The sequence below is a fragment of the Sinohyriopsis cumingii genome, chromosome 5, assembly GCF_028554795.1.
Source record: "Sinohyriopsis cumingii isolate HCF-2022 chromosome 5, ASM2855479v2, whole genome shotgun sequence".
NCBI classification, from domain to species: Eukaryota; Metazoa; Mollusca; class Bivalvia; order Unionida; family Unionidae; genus Sinohyriopsis; species Sinohyriopsis cumingii.
The window spans coordinates 8,691,927-8,713,313 of NC_142965.1; the positions used below are offsets into that span (position 1 = coordinate 8,691,927).

The window sequence follows — 21,387 nt, forward strand, 5'->3', positions numbered from 1 at the left end:
CCCTAAGTGCTCAGCATGCAGATGAAAAACTTTCACATTTCTCTTGTACAAAATCTTGAGCATTTGTGTTGATGTCACCAACCACGGTAGTATTAATACAATGCCACCATTGCTACCACATCAGAAATAAAGTCTTGACATAAGAATAAAGTCTTGACGTAAGGCATGATGACTTACATGATTTAGGAAGCAATTTCCAATCTGACTAAGATGGGTCCAACCAGGATCAAAACACATTTCCAATTCCTCCAGAAATTTGCTAGAAAATGCATAGATCTCCTCGATGTTACCAAATATCAGCTTTACCCTCTCGGGAGGAAACATTTCAATCCTTTTCTTGGCATGTCTGATGTAACCCTGAAAAAAGTGAGCATAAAATGATGTATTCTAATCATACTGTACAGAAAGAACATTCTAATCTGGATCCAGTTTACAAATATTCCAAAGCTTTTTTCCTCAACTTGAGACTTTATTTCATATTTTTTTTATTGCTTGATTGGCAACAATGAAATTTTCAAGGAGTATTTTTTTCACAAAATCCAAATTTCAAATATCAATACTTCATTACAGTTACTTTAGACAATCATTTTATGACAGTAATCAGAAAACAATTTTATGACAGTAATTGGACAATCATTTTAAGACAGTAATTGGTCAATCGTTTTATGACAGTAATCGGACAATCATTTTAAGACAGTAATTGGACAATCATTTTATGACAGTAATCAGAAAATCATTTTAAGACAGTAATCAGACAATCATTTTATGACAGTAATCGGACAAATGTTTTATGACAGTAATCAATCATTTTATGACAGTAATCAGACAATCATTTTATGACAGTAATTGGACAATCATTTTATGACAGTAATCAGACAATCATTTTACGACAGTAATAATATTCTTTTCATTTGAGTGTGCACTCAATATGAAGATCTTTGTGAATACAAGACTAATATTTTTTCAAGCCAAAACAGCAATGAATAAAAATCATTCAAACAAAGAAAGAGAAAAAATATCAGAGCAAGTATCTGTTTGTTTAGAACCCTGTCAAAAGTTTTTAAAAACCTCCTTTAACTATAAGATGAACTGAACTATGCACTTTATACAGCCACCTGTTGGTAACAGTCCTTGGTGTAGGTACTAGTATGGTATGGCTGACTTGGAGTTTATAAACCATGATGTCTTAATATCTTCAGTCTTTGGTCAAAGTATAGAGTCTTGAATTCAATTTAATGAAACCATTATTAGTCTTACATTCAGACCCACCAACATTCTACTGCCGTAAGTGCAATCCATCCCAAAAATTTGGTTAACTAACTTACAAACAATAGCTATTCTGCAAAACCAATTTTTCTCAAAGATACAATGTCCCTGACATTGAACTTTCAACTTTCAACCCCAAAATCAATAGGCCTCTTCCACACCACCACAAACTTTTAATCAAGGTCAACATACTATGCAAAAATGCATTTTCGTTCATTCAGTCAAAGTGACATTCAACTTTCACCATTTTATCCCAAAATAAATATGCTTCTTTCTTACTAAATGCACCAGTTGTTGACAAAGTTTGGACAAGTTACAAAGTTGATAAATGAAAGTTTTGTGCAGATATCACTTCTATTCTTTGTGACCTTTCAACTGCAGATATCACTTGTATTGTTTGTGACCTTTCAACTGCTGATATCACTTGTATTCTTTGTGACCTTTCAACTGCAGATATCACTTGTATTCTTTGTGATCTTTCAGCTGCAGATATCACTTGTATTCTTTGTGACCTTTCAGCTGCAGATATCACTTGTATTCTTTGTGACCTTTCAACTGCAGATACCACTTATATTCTTTCTCTGTGACCTTCGCCTTCCCCATTTTACCCCAAAATACATGGGCTTGTTCTTCATCCCACGTACAAACCATCCACAATGTTTGGCAACTGTAGATGGTGAAAAACTTGAGTCATTGTGCAGAAACCATTTTCTTCTTTCAGTCACAGCGACCTTGACTCTAACCACTTAACCTCAAAATCAATAAGGTTCTTCCTCCATACAAGTAGTCCAACATTTGATATCTGTAGATTATGAAGAACTTTAATTATTGTGTGGAAGCCATTTTTTCTTTTCAGTTTCACTGATTTTTACCTCTTTCCAAGAAAATGAACAGGGTATTTCATTACCCCAACTGCAAGCCATCCATAAAGTGTGGTAACTGTGGTTGGTGGACAATTTCAATTATTGTGCAGATATAAAATTGGTAATAGATGAATAGACAGTGGAACGAAATCATAACTTAATACACTCCATCTCATGTCGGGTGTAAAATAAAAAAGGAGTTCACAGTATTTATGAATTAAAGCCTTATCAGTTATGTGCTACAAGTTAATTCAACAAACAGCGCTCGTTTACCTCCACAACGTCTTTGAGATGTTTGACATATTCCCTCTCAGCATTGATTATCTCATTAACAACATTGGTCCTGGCCTGGTTTTTATTGATTGTACTGATCCGACGTAATTTGGGACTGCTAGAGTGACCTGGCCTCAGTGTGACATCAAGGTCAATGTCCTCCTCTTCATCCTCCACCGTATCCTGGTTGGCTCGTAACTATCAAGAGTTGAATGTGAATTGTGATCAACAAAATACTACAAGGCAAAAACTGCCAATTTTCATTGGACATGTAATCTGCAATGTGATTATGTGCAATATTCAAATTACAATATACGAAAAGTTCTACTTATATGCTGAATTTCATATGCAACCTTTCAAAGCAACCATGAGAAAATTTGGTTCAGAAAGCTTGTAAGTTGAAAGGTTTTGGTCCATGGTTACACATGAAATGTCTACTGCATTTATTAGATATTCAAAGACAACTAAAAATGGTGTCAGGCTAAGAACAAAAAACTCATTAATCCAACTGGAACCATTCATAAAAAATATCAGATTCATCAAAAGTAATGGATACACAATTATATCATCTTGATGGATCCCCATTTAATTATTCATTCAACAGTATTTCAAAAGCAAGATTGTTCCTCACACAGAAGTTGTAATATGGAGACCAGACTGTGTTTTTTAACAGAAAAGTTTGATCACTGAATCTTACCCTGACAAAAGTTGCTGGGAACCAGCCATCCTGACCGTCCATCAGTCCAAACCACCAGTCTTTGTCTGACAAATCTGTTACATTGATAACATCCCCAGCACGGAATGCTAGTTCCTCAGGGTCCATAGTAATGTGATCCCATAATGCCTCAGCGTATGTTAAATTATCTTCTTCCTGTAACATGTTTAAACGTTAGTTATTTCATGCAAAGTGTATAATATGTTCTAGCAACCTACACCACTGTACAGCATGTTTGAACAACCTACACCACTGTATAACATGAACAATTTAGACTAATGTACAGCATGAACTAACAGCTTAAACCATTTACTCCTACTTGTGTCTTCATATCACTGACACAACTATATTTCAATTTTCGAAATCATGATTTCAGTATATTTACGCTGCTAAAAGATTACAATATTTTTATCTTTTTCCAAATTTAGCTATCAAATAAATTGTTCTCATTTGTATTGCTTGCCATTAAAATTATTTCTAAAAATAGCCCAACACAGATGTTCTCACTTGCTTCAATAATTTCCATCATCCACACATAATTTCCATCATCCACGCTTATAATTTCCAACATCAATGCATGTAATTTCCATCATCCACACATATAATTTTCATCATCCATGCTTATAATATCCATCATCCATGCTTGTAATTTCCATCATCCACACATATAATTTTCATCATCCACACTTATAATATCCATCATCCATGCTTGTAATTTCCATCATCCACACTTATAATTTCCATCATCCACACATATAATTTTCATCATCCATGCTTATAACTACCATCATCTGCCATTAGAGTGCTGTGTAATTTGTTTCACTTCATTTTCCTTTCCATATTTATACTCAGTTATTTTGTTGGCAATAAAACTGTCAAGATACACCACTGATCAAAAATACAACGTAACTTTTATCAATACTTTACCAAATTTATCTAAAATGGTGGATTTAAGCTGATGTCATCTATGGAATAAATCTATTTTGTCTCAAATAATTTATTGGAAATTTAGTTCTTATATTTATATGTGAATTTAGCACATGCCTCCACTGACCAAGGATTGTAAACAAGATGAACTTACTGCAATTCCAGTTCACTTTCTGTAATAAGTGCATTTAAAAGTTAATGCAAACTCTTTCTCTTCTACATTAACCAAGTGTCTCAAATTCAAAACCTATGCTATCTGAGAACCCTGTCGAAGATATATTGCTGATTAAAAGAGCAAGTCAAGGTCAGCTTTTGAGGCATCCATATCTCGAGGTGAAAGTTTCAGAACCAGAGATCAAAATCACAATTGCTGAAGCACAACCTAGAGTGCTAACCCGGTTTCATAATCCTGAAATTCTCAGAGCATAAAAGTACATTAAACAACACACTAAATATAACACAAGGCCCTGGCTGAAATATGTATAAAGGCAAAGTGAAAGAGTAATTGTCCAATAAATGTATCAGCAGGCTGATTTTTTTAATAGATTTCATCGTATGCTATTGACTGTGTATGGTGCTTCAAGGTTTCTCTATTTTTAGTATTTTCATCCATATCTGGCAGCACATGACATGCTTTGTCCCTGATTGGCCATTATTCAATGTTACTTTCTGTCAAAGTTGGTCAAATTTTGTGTAGAATTTTTATTTTAAAGATTGTGGTTTCTATTTTTGGTAACAATGACCAGATTGGAAGGTAGATCAGCATCATTTTTTTTAAAATCGTGTCAGGACACCTTCTATGAACTCTGGAAAATTACATAATGCCATTCCTAAGAACAAGTCTTTAATAGGTTTGTTCTGGTTTTAGTAATAACTGTTATATTCAATGATTTGGTTAATAGTCATGATTTATATATAAAAAAATTGGAAACAACAATAAGCAGTGTCAGCTCTAAGCATCACAGTGCCTGTCATTTTACCTAATCATGTGAAGAAAATATAGTGAAGACTTGCCTTGTCTCAATTTGACATATTCACCTTTGTCTCTTGTTCACCACAGTATGAGTACAGTATCAACATGTGCGTTTTGTTACAAGTGGATTAGTAACAATACCTATCACCTATTTTTTATAGTAAATTTTATTTTCAAGCTTATTGTCTTTTGCAAATAAAAAGGTCTACATGACCCTTTAAAGATTTAAAATTCTAATTTCCCGCCACTCAACACTAATAAGACAAGGGAAAGAAATTCCATGTGGAGCCAATATGCCATGGTGATTTCTTGTTGAGATGTTTTTGGGAAGCATTGTTTAAATGTTTTACTTATTTTTAGTAATGGTTGCTGTATTTGATGGTGAATCAACTATTCAGTGTTAATCTTAAAGACCTTCAAGCCAGTATGCTTTCTGTTGAATTTACCCAAATTTTGTTCAGCAATTTAAGGAAGCCATTTGACGACTGTCCTAATTTTAGCATTAGTGACTATTTTTGACAGGGGGTCAGAATCATTTATTCAAACTTGAAAGACCTTCACACCAGAATGTTCTCCCCCATGTTCGGTTGAAACTGGTTCAATGGTTTCTGAGAAGCTGAAAATAATAAGTGTTGATGAATGGATGATGCATTTACCTCATCTGTGGTGGTCAGCTGACTGTGTGATGACTGGACACTGTGAGTTTTGTCCTGGAGACTAATGTGATCCAGGGAAAAATCGGATCCCAGTGAGGATGAATCATCTAGATCAGCATGATGTGCAAAGGTGTCCATGTGGAAATCTGCCAAGCAAATATTAACTAATGGTGATAACTGCATGCTGTTTTATAACTCATATCAGAAATATCTTTCAAGTAATACATATTTTGGGTTCTTCACATGTTGATTCTACACTGTGAAATGCATATCAAAATGAAATACTTCGAGAAATCATTTTAAAGTCAAGGAAATTAAGATGGGCAATGTATCACTGCAAAATACTTCTTTAACAAGGTATCGCACCAACGGAGAGTTTATAAATGTATCTTCTTCAAAACCAAAAACCAACTAACAAACCCTCCAACCCTGGTTCCTAAAAGAACTCACCCAATGTGCAACATTCTATACAATGTTCCATCAACTGCATACATTCTGGTCAGGAGTTTTAGTTTTGACAAAGTATACATGTACAAATTATACATGTATATAATATACTGAACATCAAGAGAAACATGTACATGATATATTAAACATCAAGGGAAACATGTACAAGATATATTAAACATCAAGGGAAACATGTACATGATATATTAAACATCAAGGGATACATGTACATGATATATTAAACATCAAGGGAAACATGTATATGATATATTAAACATTAAGGGAAACATGTACATGATATATTAAACATCAAGGGAAACATGTACATGATATATTAAACATCAAGGGAAACATGTACATGATATATTAAACATCAAGGGAAACATGTACATGATATATTAAACATCAAGGGAAACATGTACATGATATATTAAACATCAAGGGAAACATGTACATGATATATTAAACATCAAGGGAAACATGTACATGATATATTAAATATCAAGGGATACATGTATAAGATATATTGAACATAAGGGGATATATGGATATGATATACTGAACATCAAGTGATAGTTCTCTGGTTCTCTTACATATAAAGTGTGAAAATATTACAGGTCAATTTTACCTGTTACTAGCACACACATCTTCATGATTGTTTTGCAAACATAAAAATGAAAATAACCCATAAATTTGATCTTTGAACTCTTCACCAAGTCCCTGGGATGGGAGAAACATTAAGGCATGCATTTAGACCTGAAAAATTCATGGATCAGTGAAGACAGCTTGCATTGCACAAACATATCAAATTAAGAAACAAAGCTACAAGTCTTCTAGTAATTTATAAATCACTCTACAACTCCTCTTTATATTACATTATCCCCTAGATAACAGTCTACTACAGGGGTCTCAAACATGCAGCCCATGCACCAAACCATATCCTGTGGCCTGCAAAATGATTGGCATCGCAATGTCTCACGAGAGATAACAAAGGTGGTGTGGCCCTTGTGCCATCAAAAATGCCCTCATGCAACCCTCAATGTGGTTTGAGTTTGAGACCCCTGGTCTACTACCTTCCTAATAGAAATAAGTGACTGCCTGTGTTAAAACAAACTTGGCTGATGAATTAAGTATGCCTCGTCAACAGTTCTGTTAGTATACTGTTATCTTTCTTGATGGGAACCAATAGAAAACTAAGTAAATCCTGTTAACATACAGAACTCTGAAAAAAGATTCATGTGTTCCAGCAGAAATTGGTCAAGTCAATTGTTGCATAGACCTTACCAAGTAAGTGGGTGAGTCTGCGCCTCTTGTGGATTTTATCCAGACTTTCTGGCATACTGCTAGATCTGACCACCATGGGATGCCTCTTCTTGTCAACTTTTTTTGGGGCTTTCTCTAATCGAGCCTTAATTGGATGTGGGGTCGACATCTGAAAAACAAAACAAAAATGTCAGGTAGGCACAGGTACTTGAACCGCTGTGGGAGGGTTGCAAAATATATTTACCTAATACTGTCACAACAGTTTCAAATGAGAAATATTTTACCACAAAGTATGTTTTTGTTCCACTCCCCTGTAAAAAGCGATGATAACTCAGTGGCATTAATTTTAAAGTAGAAACTACTTTAGGTTTTAACAAGAAAATGAAACATGTGCAGCTGAATTGTTTTCTTGATTATGTCCACAGTCCATGTTCGTAACATTTGACCAGGATAAGTTACTTGAAATAAAAAGATAACAATGCATTTTTGAGTTTCAGCAACACCTTTAATAAGAACAACCTTATTGCTTGATTGTTCTCCAGCAGACAAGTAGCATAATATACGACATAAATATGTGTATTGGAGTTCAACCATTTTACAAATGAATTCAAGTCTTAAGAATTGACAAAGTATTATAAACTTTTACCTAAAATTATATAATACAGGAACATTATTTTCATACTGGGAGACTTAACTAGCTGGGCATGCAAATGCGATGTGGCCATCCCTTGAAAGCATAATGGTTGTACCCTGCTTCACCATATATTATTAGCTGGTAATAGCCAATCTGAAGAGCAATATGCAAAAATAAATGTTGATCTCATGGAAAAATAATCAATTCCAAAACATGTTATATGTTCAGAAATGATGCATTTGTTTTTACTGAAATACATACAATACGAGCTTTCATGTACTTATGATTTACAGTACAGCATTGGAAAATTCAGAACTTGCTAATGGAACTTTTTACTGCTCTATGGTCATTAACTAAGTAACAGAAAGAAGCAAGTTTTGCAAACTTAACAAATAATTTAATCCACTAAGTTTTAAAATTAAAATTTCCATGAAACTTGCAGTATTATGAATTAAATCCAGAATAATCATAAAAGTTCTATACAAGTCCAAAAGAATTTATTGTTCCAAATTAATTCCAGATCCATGAATGTACTGGTCTGCCAACAGTCCTGATGTATCACAATGGCTTTGTCCAGAACTCCTTGGAATAAAATGACCCAGAATAATATTTTAGTCCAATAAGCATTTTGTAATTCCAATGAATAATTCAAACAAATGTCTCTTCACAAAGTATAACTAAACACAACATTAAACACATCTGCAGACTGATATTAATACAAGCACATATGAAATTGGATGTATACAGACTGGAAGAATCTATATGGTCATAAATACATATACTTAATCTATGTCTGTAAAATATATAATGTAGGTCACAGTAACCTTTGGTTTTGCAGGTGTACTAATAATGATGCATCCAATTACGTTTCTTGATCTGAACATGAACAGCACCCAATAAATTAACTTTAAACACAAAAATTAAACTGACAAAAGTAAATACAATAGGTCAACAAGACCTCTTTTTTTAAATAAGGATACAGAACTTCTCAAGAGGCATGCATTTAGCAAGTTTCATGATTCTAGGTTGGACTGTATGCATATGGCATATCAAAACCTAATGTGGGCATGAGCTAAAGAAACAATCTATATGATGTGTGCAGACAAGATTGGCTGCAGATTTTTGCATGTTTTAATGAACAGGTGATAGAAGCCCCAAAAATGCCAGTCAATATCATCACGGGTGTGCAGCTGATTTATTGGCATGATGCTATCTGCACTTAAATCATGTTACTGAAAGTTTTAACAAAGTGATAATAAATATATTGTTTATTACATGTAAATCTTTGTGGGGTTCCTTAAAGGGAAGTACTGCACTAGCTAAAATAGTTTATGTCTGTCAGACTTTTGACATTTTACCCTACATGTGTTGCAAATGACCTTTAAAACAGAAACTGATTAAACACTATCTCAAGGAAGTTTCTGTGCAAGTTTGAAAGTCCACTGACTGCTTCAGAGATCTGCTTTACAAATGATAACAACAATATGATGCATACAGAATTAAAAAATTCTTTTGTGACCTTGCATTTTCATCAGTTCTAGAGTAATCTTCGTAATGCAGAGAAGATTTTTCAAAAGTCTGTCAAAGATGCAAAAAAATGGTATGTAGTTTGCATTAAGTCGATTCAAAATTAACCTTGAAACTGGAATAGTCATAAAAAAAGCTATTTAACTTCCTCCTAAAGATTGGAACACATTATTAAATGGTGACAGAGATAACTGTACAACTGTATGATGCAAACAAGAACTTTTAATCAACATTCCAATCATTACCACCACCCCCACTTCCACCACCCCTACTGGTTATCAGTCTGACACCGTAACCATTAAGTCATATGGTTCTATACATTCTCTCAGGGGCCCCGAGTGGCTGAGTGGTCTAAAGCGCTCTCTGTCACGGATCACTGCCATCTCACCTCTGTCTGCGTGGGTTCGAGTCTCAGGCCCGGCCAATGTAGATATGTGAGAAAGCTTGCCGGTAGCTTCTCATGGGCCAGTGGTTCTTTCCAGGGTTTTCCCGGGTTCGTCCTCCACCATTAATACTAGTCGCCATGTACTGCCTCTCTTGTGCTGAAAAATGGCGTTAATCCCTATAACAATAACAACAATCTATACATTCTCTCAAAACCTGGACATCACTACCACTTTGCCATCAGAGTGATACATATCTCTCACCACACTAGTGCAGGTGAAACAGTAAAACAAGAGTCCCTCAAAGGGACTGATGCTCTACTGGCAGTAAAGTCTGGAATCCATGACAAGTTTATTTTCTTTGATACTTTTATAAGATATCTTATATATAATGGTAAGTAATACATGGCAACAATAATGGAGATCCGAATGGCACCATTTTAATTTAGGACCAACTAGACATAGTAACAATTCTTCTAGTTGTCTACATGACTTTCCATTCATAAGGTGTAGTGATAACAAGATTCTCAAAACGGTTGGCCATATAGATCATTAGACAGGTGCCATGTCAACTGACTAGACATCATAATAATTCTTGAAGAAAAGCTAATGTTGACACATCTTTGTGTCCAAGATGAGTAGTAATAAGATTTTCAAGATGGCTGCCATAATGGCCATACTGGATGTCAGATTGGCACTGTTTTCAGTTAGGACCAACTAGACATCATCAAAAGTCTTTCAGTGAAAACCCCATGTTGATATGACCATAAAGAAAAAGTATCAATTAGAAGACTGTCAACAATGGCTGCTTTGGTGATAACACTAGATGTTCAAGAGGCATTATTTTTATAAGACTCAGCTATACATCAAAAGATACCTTGTGTGAAAACTTCATGTCACCATTCACAAGGACTATTAATATCAAGATTTCTCTTGCTGCCATAATGGAAGTTGACCAACTAGACACCATAATAAATTTTGTGCTGAAAAATCCAAGTTAATATAACTTTCCATTCAGGAAGAGAGGGTCACTCTGCAGCCCTATAGGATCCTTCAGTGACAGCATTTATTTAACAGCATCTAGACCATGGGATGAACGTATGTACCAAGCTTCATGAAATCTTTGAGGTAGTTTAGGAGGAGCAGTAATTAACAAACTTGTGCTAATGGACAGACATACAGATGATGGTTCTATCACCAGCAGATCTAAAATAAACCATAGATGTCCTACAGTGAAATTCCAAAGATGGATGATATCAGATTTGAAGAGCCACTCTATGTGCTTAATCACTCCTTAACAGCATAAATGAAGCGAATTTTTTTCACTGAAAATATTTTGAGGTTTTACTGCAGTTATAAAGTGGCACTTCACTATAAAATTGAGTCAGACAAGTTCAAAAAATCATGTACAGTACTACATTTTCACTTCTATCTTACCTAATGGCTACCATAAAGTCACACCCATACCTTGGGCCAGGTAGCTCAATCTGATGTTAGAAATGGAAAGTTATAACAGTATTAAAATCAAAAGTAATTGGAAATGATAACTATTTAATTTTATTTTGCGAAGGAACACATTATTTTGCTTATAGCAAATACCAGTGTCAAGCTAGCTTGGAATTTATAACCTTTCTGACATTAAAAGTGAAGTGTTGCTGAAAATTTTCATGCATACTCAAATGCCTGCATGATCCTCATCAAATTTATATGTAATCTGTCACACAATTTGTCTTGCAGGAGGGGGAAATGGGATGAGGGGGATGGGGTTGGGTATAAAGATTTCTATAAAGTATTTATTAATATTCTTAGTGTGGTCACTATCTGATGGCAAATTGGTATAAACTTGACAGGTCCTGATAAATAAAGTCTAACTAACTGATAGTTTATAAGGAGTTGCAAGGCCAAAGGTACATCAGTCTTATCTATCATTGACATATTGTCTGGATATAGTGAAATTTAGAGTTTTGTAAGATATTCAAACTGAACCTAGATTCTATCACTAATACAGAAACCTGTGCATTGCCACTCAGTATAATGATCTGAATTGTCCATTTTTATGTGTCCTGATGTTGCCATCATTTTATTTCACACAAAAATCAGACACAAAATGAACTTAATGTGTGACTTGGAATGCATAACATTCAAGTTAGTGTTTATCTCAAGCTAACTTCAAGTTATCTTCTATTGCCTGTTAAATCCAGTACATAGAAAGTTTATCTTTGTGGTGATCAATACAAAACTCAATTACTATTCAAGAATTTAATTTTTTCAAGCAACTTACAATTCTGCAAGAATGGACTGGTTTGCAAGCAGCAAGATGTTCCATTTGCTTTCTCCTGGTTATAACTGTGAACACTTCCTCTTTCATTTTTAGGACATCTGATATACTAAATATCCAAAGACTGATTTAACTGATGCAGGTTTATCCAAATCACCTCTTTGGAATGAAAACAACCACTAAAAGCTTCATTCATCCTAAAGATAACAAAAAGCAGACCTTCTTCTCCAAAATCCTCATGAAAACCTATGTGAACTATTTTCATATTCAACGATCCATAACAACACAACACCATTACACATAATCATAGATCATGTACACAAATCGTAGTACACCTGATTTGTATCCCAAATGTTATACACCATATTTATATTTGCTGTGAATTATTAGCTGTGAAATTTTCAATATCCCAAGAGTCCTTGCACAAAGTACATGCAAAATACCTGGTACAACCACTTTTACCTGGTAATCTTAATCACAGCATGATTCTGGAAACTAGCAGTTTTACCTGTACAGGAGTTGAGGCCATGTTTGACTATTAAAATAAGCAGACACTTAATTGACCAGTCAGGTGTTTAATTAGATGTCAGTTAATCCTCCTTTAACATTCCAGCATTGATCTTTTAAGTCTTTATGTCACTGTGAGAAACTGCCCCAAAAGCATGAGCAACAACTCATATGGTTTTTAGTTTGTAGATAGTAACAAGTACTAATCAACAAAAAGTCATTTCAGTACAGTAATCTAGCTACCGTATATACTCAATTGTACGTCGAGTCCAACTGCAAACTGTACAGATCCAGATCTGCCATTCCATAATGCGCAGGTAGATCTGGGTCTGTGCAGTTTGTTAGGAGTAATCAGTAGAACAAACAACATAGACCCTGATCTGCAGGTGCATTATGCACAGGTAGATCTAGGTCTGTGCAGTTTGTTAGGAGTAATCAGTAGAACAAACAACATATACCCTGATCTGCAGGTGCATAATGCACAGGTAGATCAGAGTCTGTGCAGTTTATTAGGAGTAATCAGTAGAAAAAACAAAATAGACCCTGATCTGCAGGTGCATTATATGCACAGGTAGATCTGGGTCTGTGCAGTTTGTTAGGAGCAATCAGTAGAACAAACAACATAGACCCAGATCTGCCATTGCATAATGTGCAGGTAGATCTGGGTCTGTGCAGTTTGTTAGGAGTAATCAGTAGAACAAACAACAAAGACCCAGATCTGCCATTGCATAATGCGCAGGTAGATCTCGGTCTGTGCAGTTTGTTAGGAGTAATCAGTAGAACAAACAACATAGACCCTGATCTGTTGTTTGCAGTTTGCCTCGACTTATAAGCAAGTATAGATGGTATGAATGTGTATACAGGATTATAGTCTTGTAACAGAAATAGACTCAATAACTACAAAAGATGAGTTAGTACCTACTCAAACAACATTATGCTTTGTCAAGTCCAGAACTTCTCTTAGTTATTGGCATGAAAAGACTTAATAACACTCAGGTTGTAAGGTTTGCAAGGTATAGATGAAAAAGAACATAAATATAACTTGGGTGATAGAGAATAATGCTTAACAGGGATTACAAAATTTGGGATCACAATCTAAGAATCTCCAAACGATATTAAGAGTCATGTGTTACCTGTATTCATTAACTGATTGAATAGTATAACTTTTTATCTTTCATCATGACAATAAAAACACAAGAAAATATATCATAATCCAGGCTGGAGAGTTTCCAGTTTAAGTAGGGGATGGCCCTAGCTGAAGCCCTGGTCCAGTCATGCTTACTAATCACCTGTGAAATTTAGGATTATTATTGGTGAGCTGATGGGTTATACATGCAAACCTCTAGCATGTGTTCAACTGCGGTGTGACATTCAGTCTTGAAAGGTCTGTACACATTAGTGTATTATCTTAAAAGAGAAGGGGTCTACTCAAAGAAACAGCTTGATACACCACAAGGATGGCTATTATATTATAATACTGGGATGTACTATCTTAAAAGAGAAGGGGTGTATTCAAAGAAACAGCTTGATACACGACTAGGATCACTATTATATTATAATACTGGGATGTACTATCTTAAAAGAGAAGGGGTGTATTCAAAGAAACAGCTTGATACACGACTAGGATCACTATTATATTATAATACTGGCATGTACTATCTTAAAAGAGAAAGGGAGTATATTCAATGGAACAGCTTGATAAATGACTAGGTTAGCTATCTGGTAGCCCCAAAACAGAAGCGGTTCCAGAATTTGGGTTCACATTTCTGACTTTTGTCATTTATATAGATTAAAATATTTACTGATTCCTGAAAGGGTAAAATGATATGCAGACACTGTGAAATAAAAATGGAATGCAAAGCAATAAATGAATGAATGCAGCTGGAATGCAGAATGAATGCAAACAAAATTCCAAATGAATGCAAATTAACTGACAAATGCATTGTGACAAAACAGTGCAGTGCATCAATGCAAAACTCAGAATGAACAACAATGAATGAAAATGGACTTCACTAATGGACTTGAAAATTAATTGTTTTCATGCTGCCTCTAAATCTGCATTGTTGAAAGTCCTTTTGTATACTTGATTCTTGTCACCCTTTACAAACCATTACATTTATCTGGTTGATGCAGGCATAAGCACTTGCCATAGATCTGATGACATCACAATCAGTGAGTATATCTGTACTATTTTTATTTGAAAGAAAATTTTTTGCAGACAAATAGTCTACAACTATATTCTTACATTTATTACAGTTATGGTTATAATTGTAAATTCACGTCTCTCTCTTCAACTTTACAAATTTTCTATTTTTGATTAAAATGCACTCTTCAATAAGACTCTCCATTTAACTAACCTGAAAACATAAACCCTGGCTGAAATAATGGATTTCCATTTCACATAAACCCTGGCAGAAATAATGGATTTCCATTTCACATAAGCCCTGGCAGAAATAATGGATTTCCATTTCACATAAACCCTGGCTGAAATAAAGCATTTCCATTTTACATAAACCCTGGCTGAAATAAAGCATTTCCATTTCACATAAACCCTGGCTGAAATAATGGATTTCCATTTCACATAAACCCTGGCTGAAATAAGGCATTTCCATTTCACTGCAAATATGTGAATATTAAAGACAGCCTAATGGAAGTGATCAACACAAAATCAGAAACCATTTATGAGACCATAAACAAAAAAATGACAAGATGTTAGCTATAACATAAAATTGAAATCTGAATGCATCTGAAGTGCTTTAAATGAAGTGCAAATAAACTGCAGGTTTGGAAAATTACCTATTTTAGGGTCTACAGCAACAGCTTTACTTAAATAGTGCTGGCATTACAATTTGGAAATTGTGCAGATTTAATGAAAATACTGTAAATATTGAAAGCTTAAATTGAATAAACAAAAAAACTATTAAAAGTATGAAAAACATAGCAATCTGTAAAATGACAGTACTACTGTCAGCACATTATATACTTGCCATGTATGTAATAGTCCTACTCTATGTAGGCACTGCTAGTAATACATCTTTGACTCAGGAGACAATTGTATAGTGGATTTCAATGACCCTGACCTTGGGTCAAGATATGTGGCCTTGAACCATTATTTTCTTATTAGAATTATTATGTTGTTGTTGTTGTTGGGTTTAACGCCATTTTTCAGCACACGATAGGATATGCATGGCGGCCAGTATTAACGGTGGAGGAAGAACCTGGGAAAACCCCGGGAAGAACCACCGACCCACGAGAAGCTACTGGCAAGCTTTCTCACATACCCACATTGGCCGAATCTTAGACTTGAACCCACGCAGACAGAGGTGAGATGGCAGTGATCCTTAACAGAGAGCGCTTTAGACCACTCAGCCACTCGGGGCCCCAGAATTATTATGAACATAATCTCTAACTGCTAGGCCCAGAATCTACAAATTTCTTTACTATCCTATGTGCAAACCATCCAAAAAGTTTGGTAAAGGAACTTTTCCGGAGAACAAAAGTTGTTCTACAATCTCATTTTTGTTTTAACAACAATGTCCTTGACCTTTAACCACAATGTCCTAGACATTTGAACTTCTGGCCCCAAACTCGACAAAATATGGTCACAGAACGTGGTACAGAAGTCAATGTTTTATGCACAAACCAGTTTCTTTTTTCAGCCAAAGTGAAATTCACCATTCAACTTCTCCCTCGCAATAAACTGGCTTCTTGCTTACCTTAAAGTGCAAGCCAGCCACCAAGTCTGGCTTATTGTATATCACTGAAGAACTTGTATAGTTGTGCAGATACAATTTTTTTTCCTTTTCACTGCGACCTGTTCCTTTGACCTTTTTGCCCCAAAATCAAAAGGCTTCTGCCTAACCTCAAATGTAAACTATCCACATTATCAATCTACATTTGATGTAAAACTCATGTTATTTTGCACGAACCATTTTTCTTTCAGTCACAGCAACCTTCAACTTTGACCCTAAAATTGACTTGGTCTTCTTCTCCCTAAGTGCAAGCCATCCACAATGTTTGGCAACTGTAGGTGATAAAGAACTTAAGTTATCGGGCAAACATGAAAATGTATAGATAGATTAATGTGCTTTGCCTAAAGGCAGCTGTAGATGATGGAGATAATATACGTATTGCTCACCCTTCGGTTCTTGGTAACTTTACTGTTCTCTGCATCTCTTGGTTTTAGTCTTGCTTCATAGAGATCTCGCAGTGAGCAGTAGGCTTGTAAATCTGTCTCACTGCCAAAAGCCTTCAGTTTATCACTCATCAGTGAACTGCCATCTATAGGAAAATAATAAAATAAAACTAGATGTCTTTGTAAAATAAATAATAAGAGTCAAGGTCAAAACAATAAAAAGTAGAAAATTTGAAAACCTCTATAACAGAATATAAATCTCATTAAGTCATCAACACATAAAAGCAAGAAATATCAAATTTCATACATCCCTACCTGAGTGCATGTTTGCCAAATTGTCCTAACAAGGATTTTCAAAAAAGGTTCTATAAAATGGAACAATTGCTATAATGGCCTGAAAATCTAACCAATCATATGCACGTGTATATTGTTCAATGGTAAATCAGCAAAATCCAAGCTATAGTGTGGAGCAAAAGCTACTAGAAAAAGATGTCGAAATCAAACACATTGCCAAAATCCTGTCCAAGACTGTACATGTATATGCATCGATACGTTTCACAGCACAAAAACCAGCTAGATAAACCTTACCCAATAAACATAAACAAGTAGTGCTACAAGATAAAGGTAAATATATTTAAATTCTGTAACAGTCAGTTGTTGTTGTTGATGTTGTTGTAGGGTTTAACGCCATTTTTCAGCACAAGATGGGCAATACATGGCAGCCAGTATAACTTGCTGAGGAAGAACCCTGGAAAACCCTGGGAAGAACCATCGACCCACGAGAAGCTACTGGCAAGCTATCTCATGTACCCACATTAGCCGAGTCTGAGACTTGAACCCACACAGACAGAGGTGAGACGGCAGTGATTCCGAACAGTGAGCCTTTAGACCACTCGGCCACTGAGGCAGTCAGTAAACAAGAGTACCATGAACAGCATGGTATTGAACATAACTTAAGAAACAATTATTTAGACTCCAGAATCTACCAGTTTCTTTATTACCTTGTGGATCGCTGCGATGGCCTAGTGGTTAGAGCATCTGCCTTGGATACAGGAGGTTGTGGGTTCGAACTGTAGCTGAGTCATACCAAAGACTTATAAAAAATGGTACTAACAGCTGCCTCACTTGGCACTCAGCATTAAGAGGTTAGTGTTAGGACTGGTCGGCCTGGTGCCAGAATAATGTGAGTGGTTGGGACATCATTCTACATGTCTGTGGCATGATGCCCCAGTGCTATATATCACTATAAACTGACATGCTGCAGACATCATAGCAATGTGACTGAAAAATGTTTAAAGCTACGTTAAAAATCCAAATTTCAACACACACACACCTCATTATCTTAAGTGCTATTTAGAAAGTTTGGTCAAAACATTTACTCTAGAATAAATATTATTTTGGAAAATCATTTTTCTTAAAACCACAATTGCCCTGACCTTTAACCTTTTGACCACAAAATCAGTGTAGGTCCTTTTCCATACCTGAAGTGTAAGTCTTCCATAAACTGTTGTCAAGGTACTAATGGTATCATCCAAAAATGTTTCTCTTCTTTAAATGTGACACTAACCTTTGACCTTAACATACTTCTTTATTATCAAACATGCAAATCATCCACAATGTTTTGTGGAGGTACATAGTTGATAATTGGAATTCTTGTGTGCAAAAGCCATTTATTTGTCTTCTTTAGTCACAGTGACCTTGACCTTCAACTTTTTGACACAAATAAAAATCAATATGCTTTGTTTTTAATCAGGTGCAAGCAATCCATAGAGAAAGGTGGACAGTTGGCAACTCTAGTTATTTTGCAGAAGCAAGACAGTTAACACAGAAGGAAGGAAGAAAGGAAGGAAGGAAGGATGGATGGCTGGACAGCACTGAAACATAATGTGCTCTGTCTTATGGTTGGCATATAAAAAATAAAAAAAATCCTTAAAATGCAGGGCCAAACCTTGTATGAACTGCAACTGTAACTGGGCTGAATGATCCAATGCTTATTTATAAAGTTTTAAATCCACATATTTTATGAAGTGTACAGAGCATGCTGATATATAAACTATTTTAAGGCAACATCCATGTATTTCCACTCAGAAACAGGTCACCCCTTGTCAGGTTTGGTTTATTTTATCTGCCATTCATTACCCTTAATATCAAGGTGATTATGCAGCCAGCATTACACATTAATTGTTCAGACTGTATGAGCAAAGTATATCCTCTTTAAAATCTGGGACATTAATGGGCCAATAACTTAAGGTTTTGCAGGGCTTTTAATGCAGATAGGGATTCAAAAAAATATGATTAAGACTGGGTTTCTGAGAGGTTTTCATGCAATCCAAAGATCTAAGAATGACTGTAATGTCTGCTATAAAATATGAGCCTTTATCAGGTAACTGGCTCAAGATGTTGCCAATGGCTGTTACAGTGGCACAGTTCCAACTTTGTCCCTAACTTTCAGGTTTGTATAGCCATGATAGGAGGCTATGATTTCACTGAATTTATTCTGAAAAATGAGAGGACTGGAAGAAAACTTTATAAACTGGAAAAGATCAAGTATTAGTTTGGTGGGTTTTGATAACCAAAGCAAAGATCAAGTATTAGTTTGGTGGGTTTTGATAACCAAAGCAAAGATCAAGTATTAGTTTGGTGGGTTTTGATAACCAAAGCAAAGATCAAGTATTAGTTTGGTGGGTTTTGATAACCAAAGCAAAGATCAAGTGTTATTTTGGAGGGTTTTGACGACCAAGGCAGAGGTCAAGTATTATTTTTGTGAAATTTAAACAACCAAGGCAGAGATTAAGTATTAATTTGATGAGTTTTAATAACCAAGGCAGAGATTAAGTATTAATTTGATGAGTTTTAATAACCAAGGCAGAGATTAAGTATTAATTTGATGAGTTTTAATAACCAAGGCAGAGATCAAGTATTAATTTGATGAGTTTTAATAACCAAGGCAGAGATCAAGTATTAATTTGATGAGTTTTAATAACCAAGGCAGAGATCAAGTATTAATTTGATGAGTTTTAACAACCAAGACAAAGATCAAGTGTTATTTTGGAGGGTTTTGATGACCAAGGCAGAGATCAAGTATTATTTTGATGAGTTTTAATAATTCAAGCAAAGATCAAGTATTATTTTGGAGGGTTTTGATAACCAAACTTTTGACTTAGGAACATATAATTTTGCAATTTAGAGAAGGCTGAATTTTTTGCTGCTTCCAGACAATGATGAATTCAAGCTCCAGTATTTTGACCACAAGATGACAACAACCGGTATGTAGCATTAAATGGATTAAGGTGCAGTCTGGTAGTATATGGGCAGTCTGGTAGTATATGGGCAGTCTAGTAGTATATGGGCAGTCTGCAGTCTGGTAGTATATGGGCAGTCTGCAGTCTGGTAGTATATGGGCAGTCTGGTAGTATACTGAAGGGTCAATGTCATCCATCTGAGATGAAGTGATGGTGTATTGGACCAAACACAGAGATTTTCTAATGGGCAAGTTCTAAATGCTTCCAAAAGTGAAGTTCCTGACTGTGTATTGATCAAGTATTTGATCTGACTCGGTACATAAATGAACCATTGTCAAGTTTAGATGTTACTATAACTGAATATGATGTACTGGTCTACACCCCAATTTGTGACTTCTACTAAATCTAGAGCTTTTTACATTTGTACAGGTCTACACCCCAATCTGTGAGTTCTACTAAATCTAGAGCTTTTTACACTTGTACAGGTCTACACCCCAATCTGTGAGTTCTACTAAATCTAGAGCTTTTTACATTTGTACAGGTCTACACTCCAATCTGTGACTTCTACTAAATCTAGAGCTTTTTGACATTTGTACAGGTCTACACCCCAATCTGTGACTTCTACTAAATCTAGAGCTTTTTGACATTTGTACAGGTCTACACCCCAATCTGTGACTTCTACTAAATCTAGAGCTTTTTGACATTTGTACTGGTCTACACCCCAATCTGTGACTTCTACTAAATCTAGAGCTTTTTGACATTTGTACTGGTCTACACCCCAATCTGTGACTTCTACTAAATCTAGAGCTTTTTGACATTTGTACAGGTCTACACCCCAATCTGTGACTTCTACTAAATCTAGAGCTTTTTGATATTTGTACTGGTCTACACCCCAATCTGTGACTTCTACTAAATCTAGAGCTTTTTGACATTTGTACTGGTCTACACCCCAATCTGTGACTTCTACTAAATCTAGAGCTTTCTGACATTTGTACTGGTCTACACCCCAATCTGTGACTTCTACTAAATCTAGAGAGTTTTGACATTTGTACTGGTCTACACCCCAATTTGTGGGTTCTATTAAATCTAGAGCGTTTTGACATTTGTACAGGTCTATACCCCAATCTATGACTTCTTCTAAATCTAGAGCGTTTTGACATTTGTACTTGACATTTAATTGCTGATGGAAAGTTGGTTAAAAAAAATAAGCCAGAAACATTTAGTCTCATCCACATACTGAAAAATTGAACTGTCAAGATGATCTACATACTGAATAAGGAGTGTCAAGATTATCCACA

At 35.3% G+C, this 21,387-nt stretch overlaps 1 protein-coding gene across 1 annotated transcript in view; it reads right to left on the reverse strand.

Moving 5' to 3' along the window:
* Window positions 1–21,387, reverse strand: part of LOC149798603 (uncharacterized) — a 270,356-nt gene that overhangs the window by 36,123 nt on the left and 212,846 nt on the right. The window contains exons 7-12 of the mRNA XM_089957271.1: window positions 16,851–16,993; window positions 7,405–7,552; window positions 5,674–5,819; window positions 3,100–3,273; window positions 2,403–2,600; window positions 178–357 (exon numbers count right to left, since the gene is read on the reverse strand). Coding sequence (XP_089813397.1) covers window positions 178–357; window positions 2,403–2,600; window positions 3,100–3,273; window positions 5,674–5,819; window positions 7,405–7,552; window positions 16,851–16,993 — 989 coding nt within the window. The remainder of the gene's footprint in view (window positions 1–177; window positions 358–2,402; window positions 2,601–3,099; window positions 3,274–5,673; window positions 5,820–7,404; window positions 7,553–16,850; window positions 16,994–21,387) is intronic.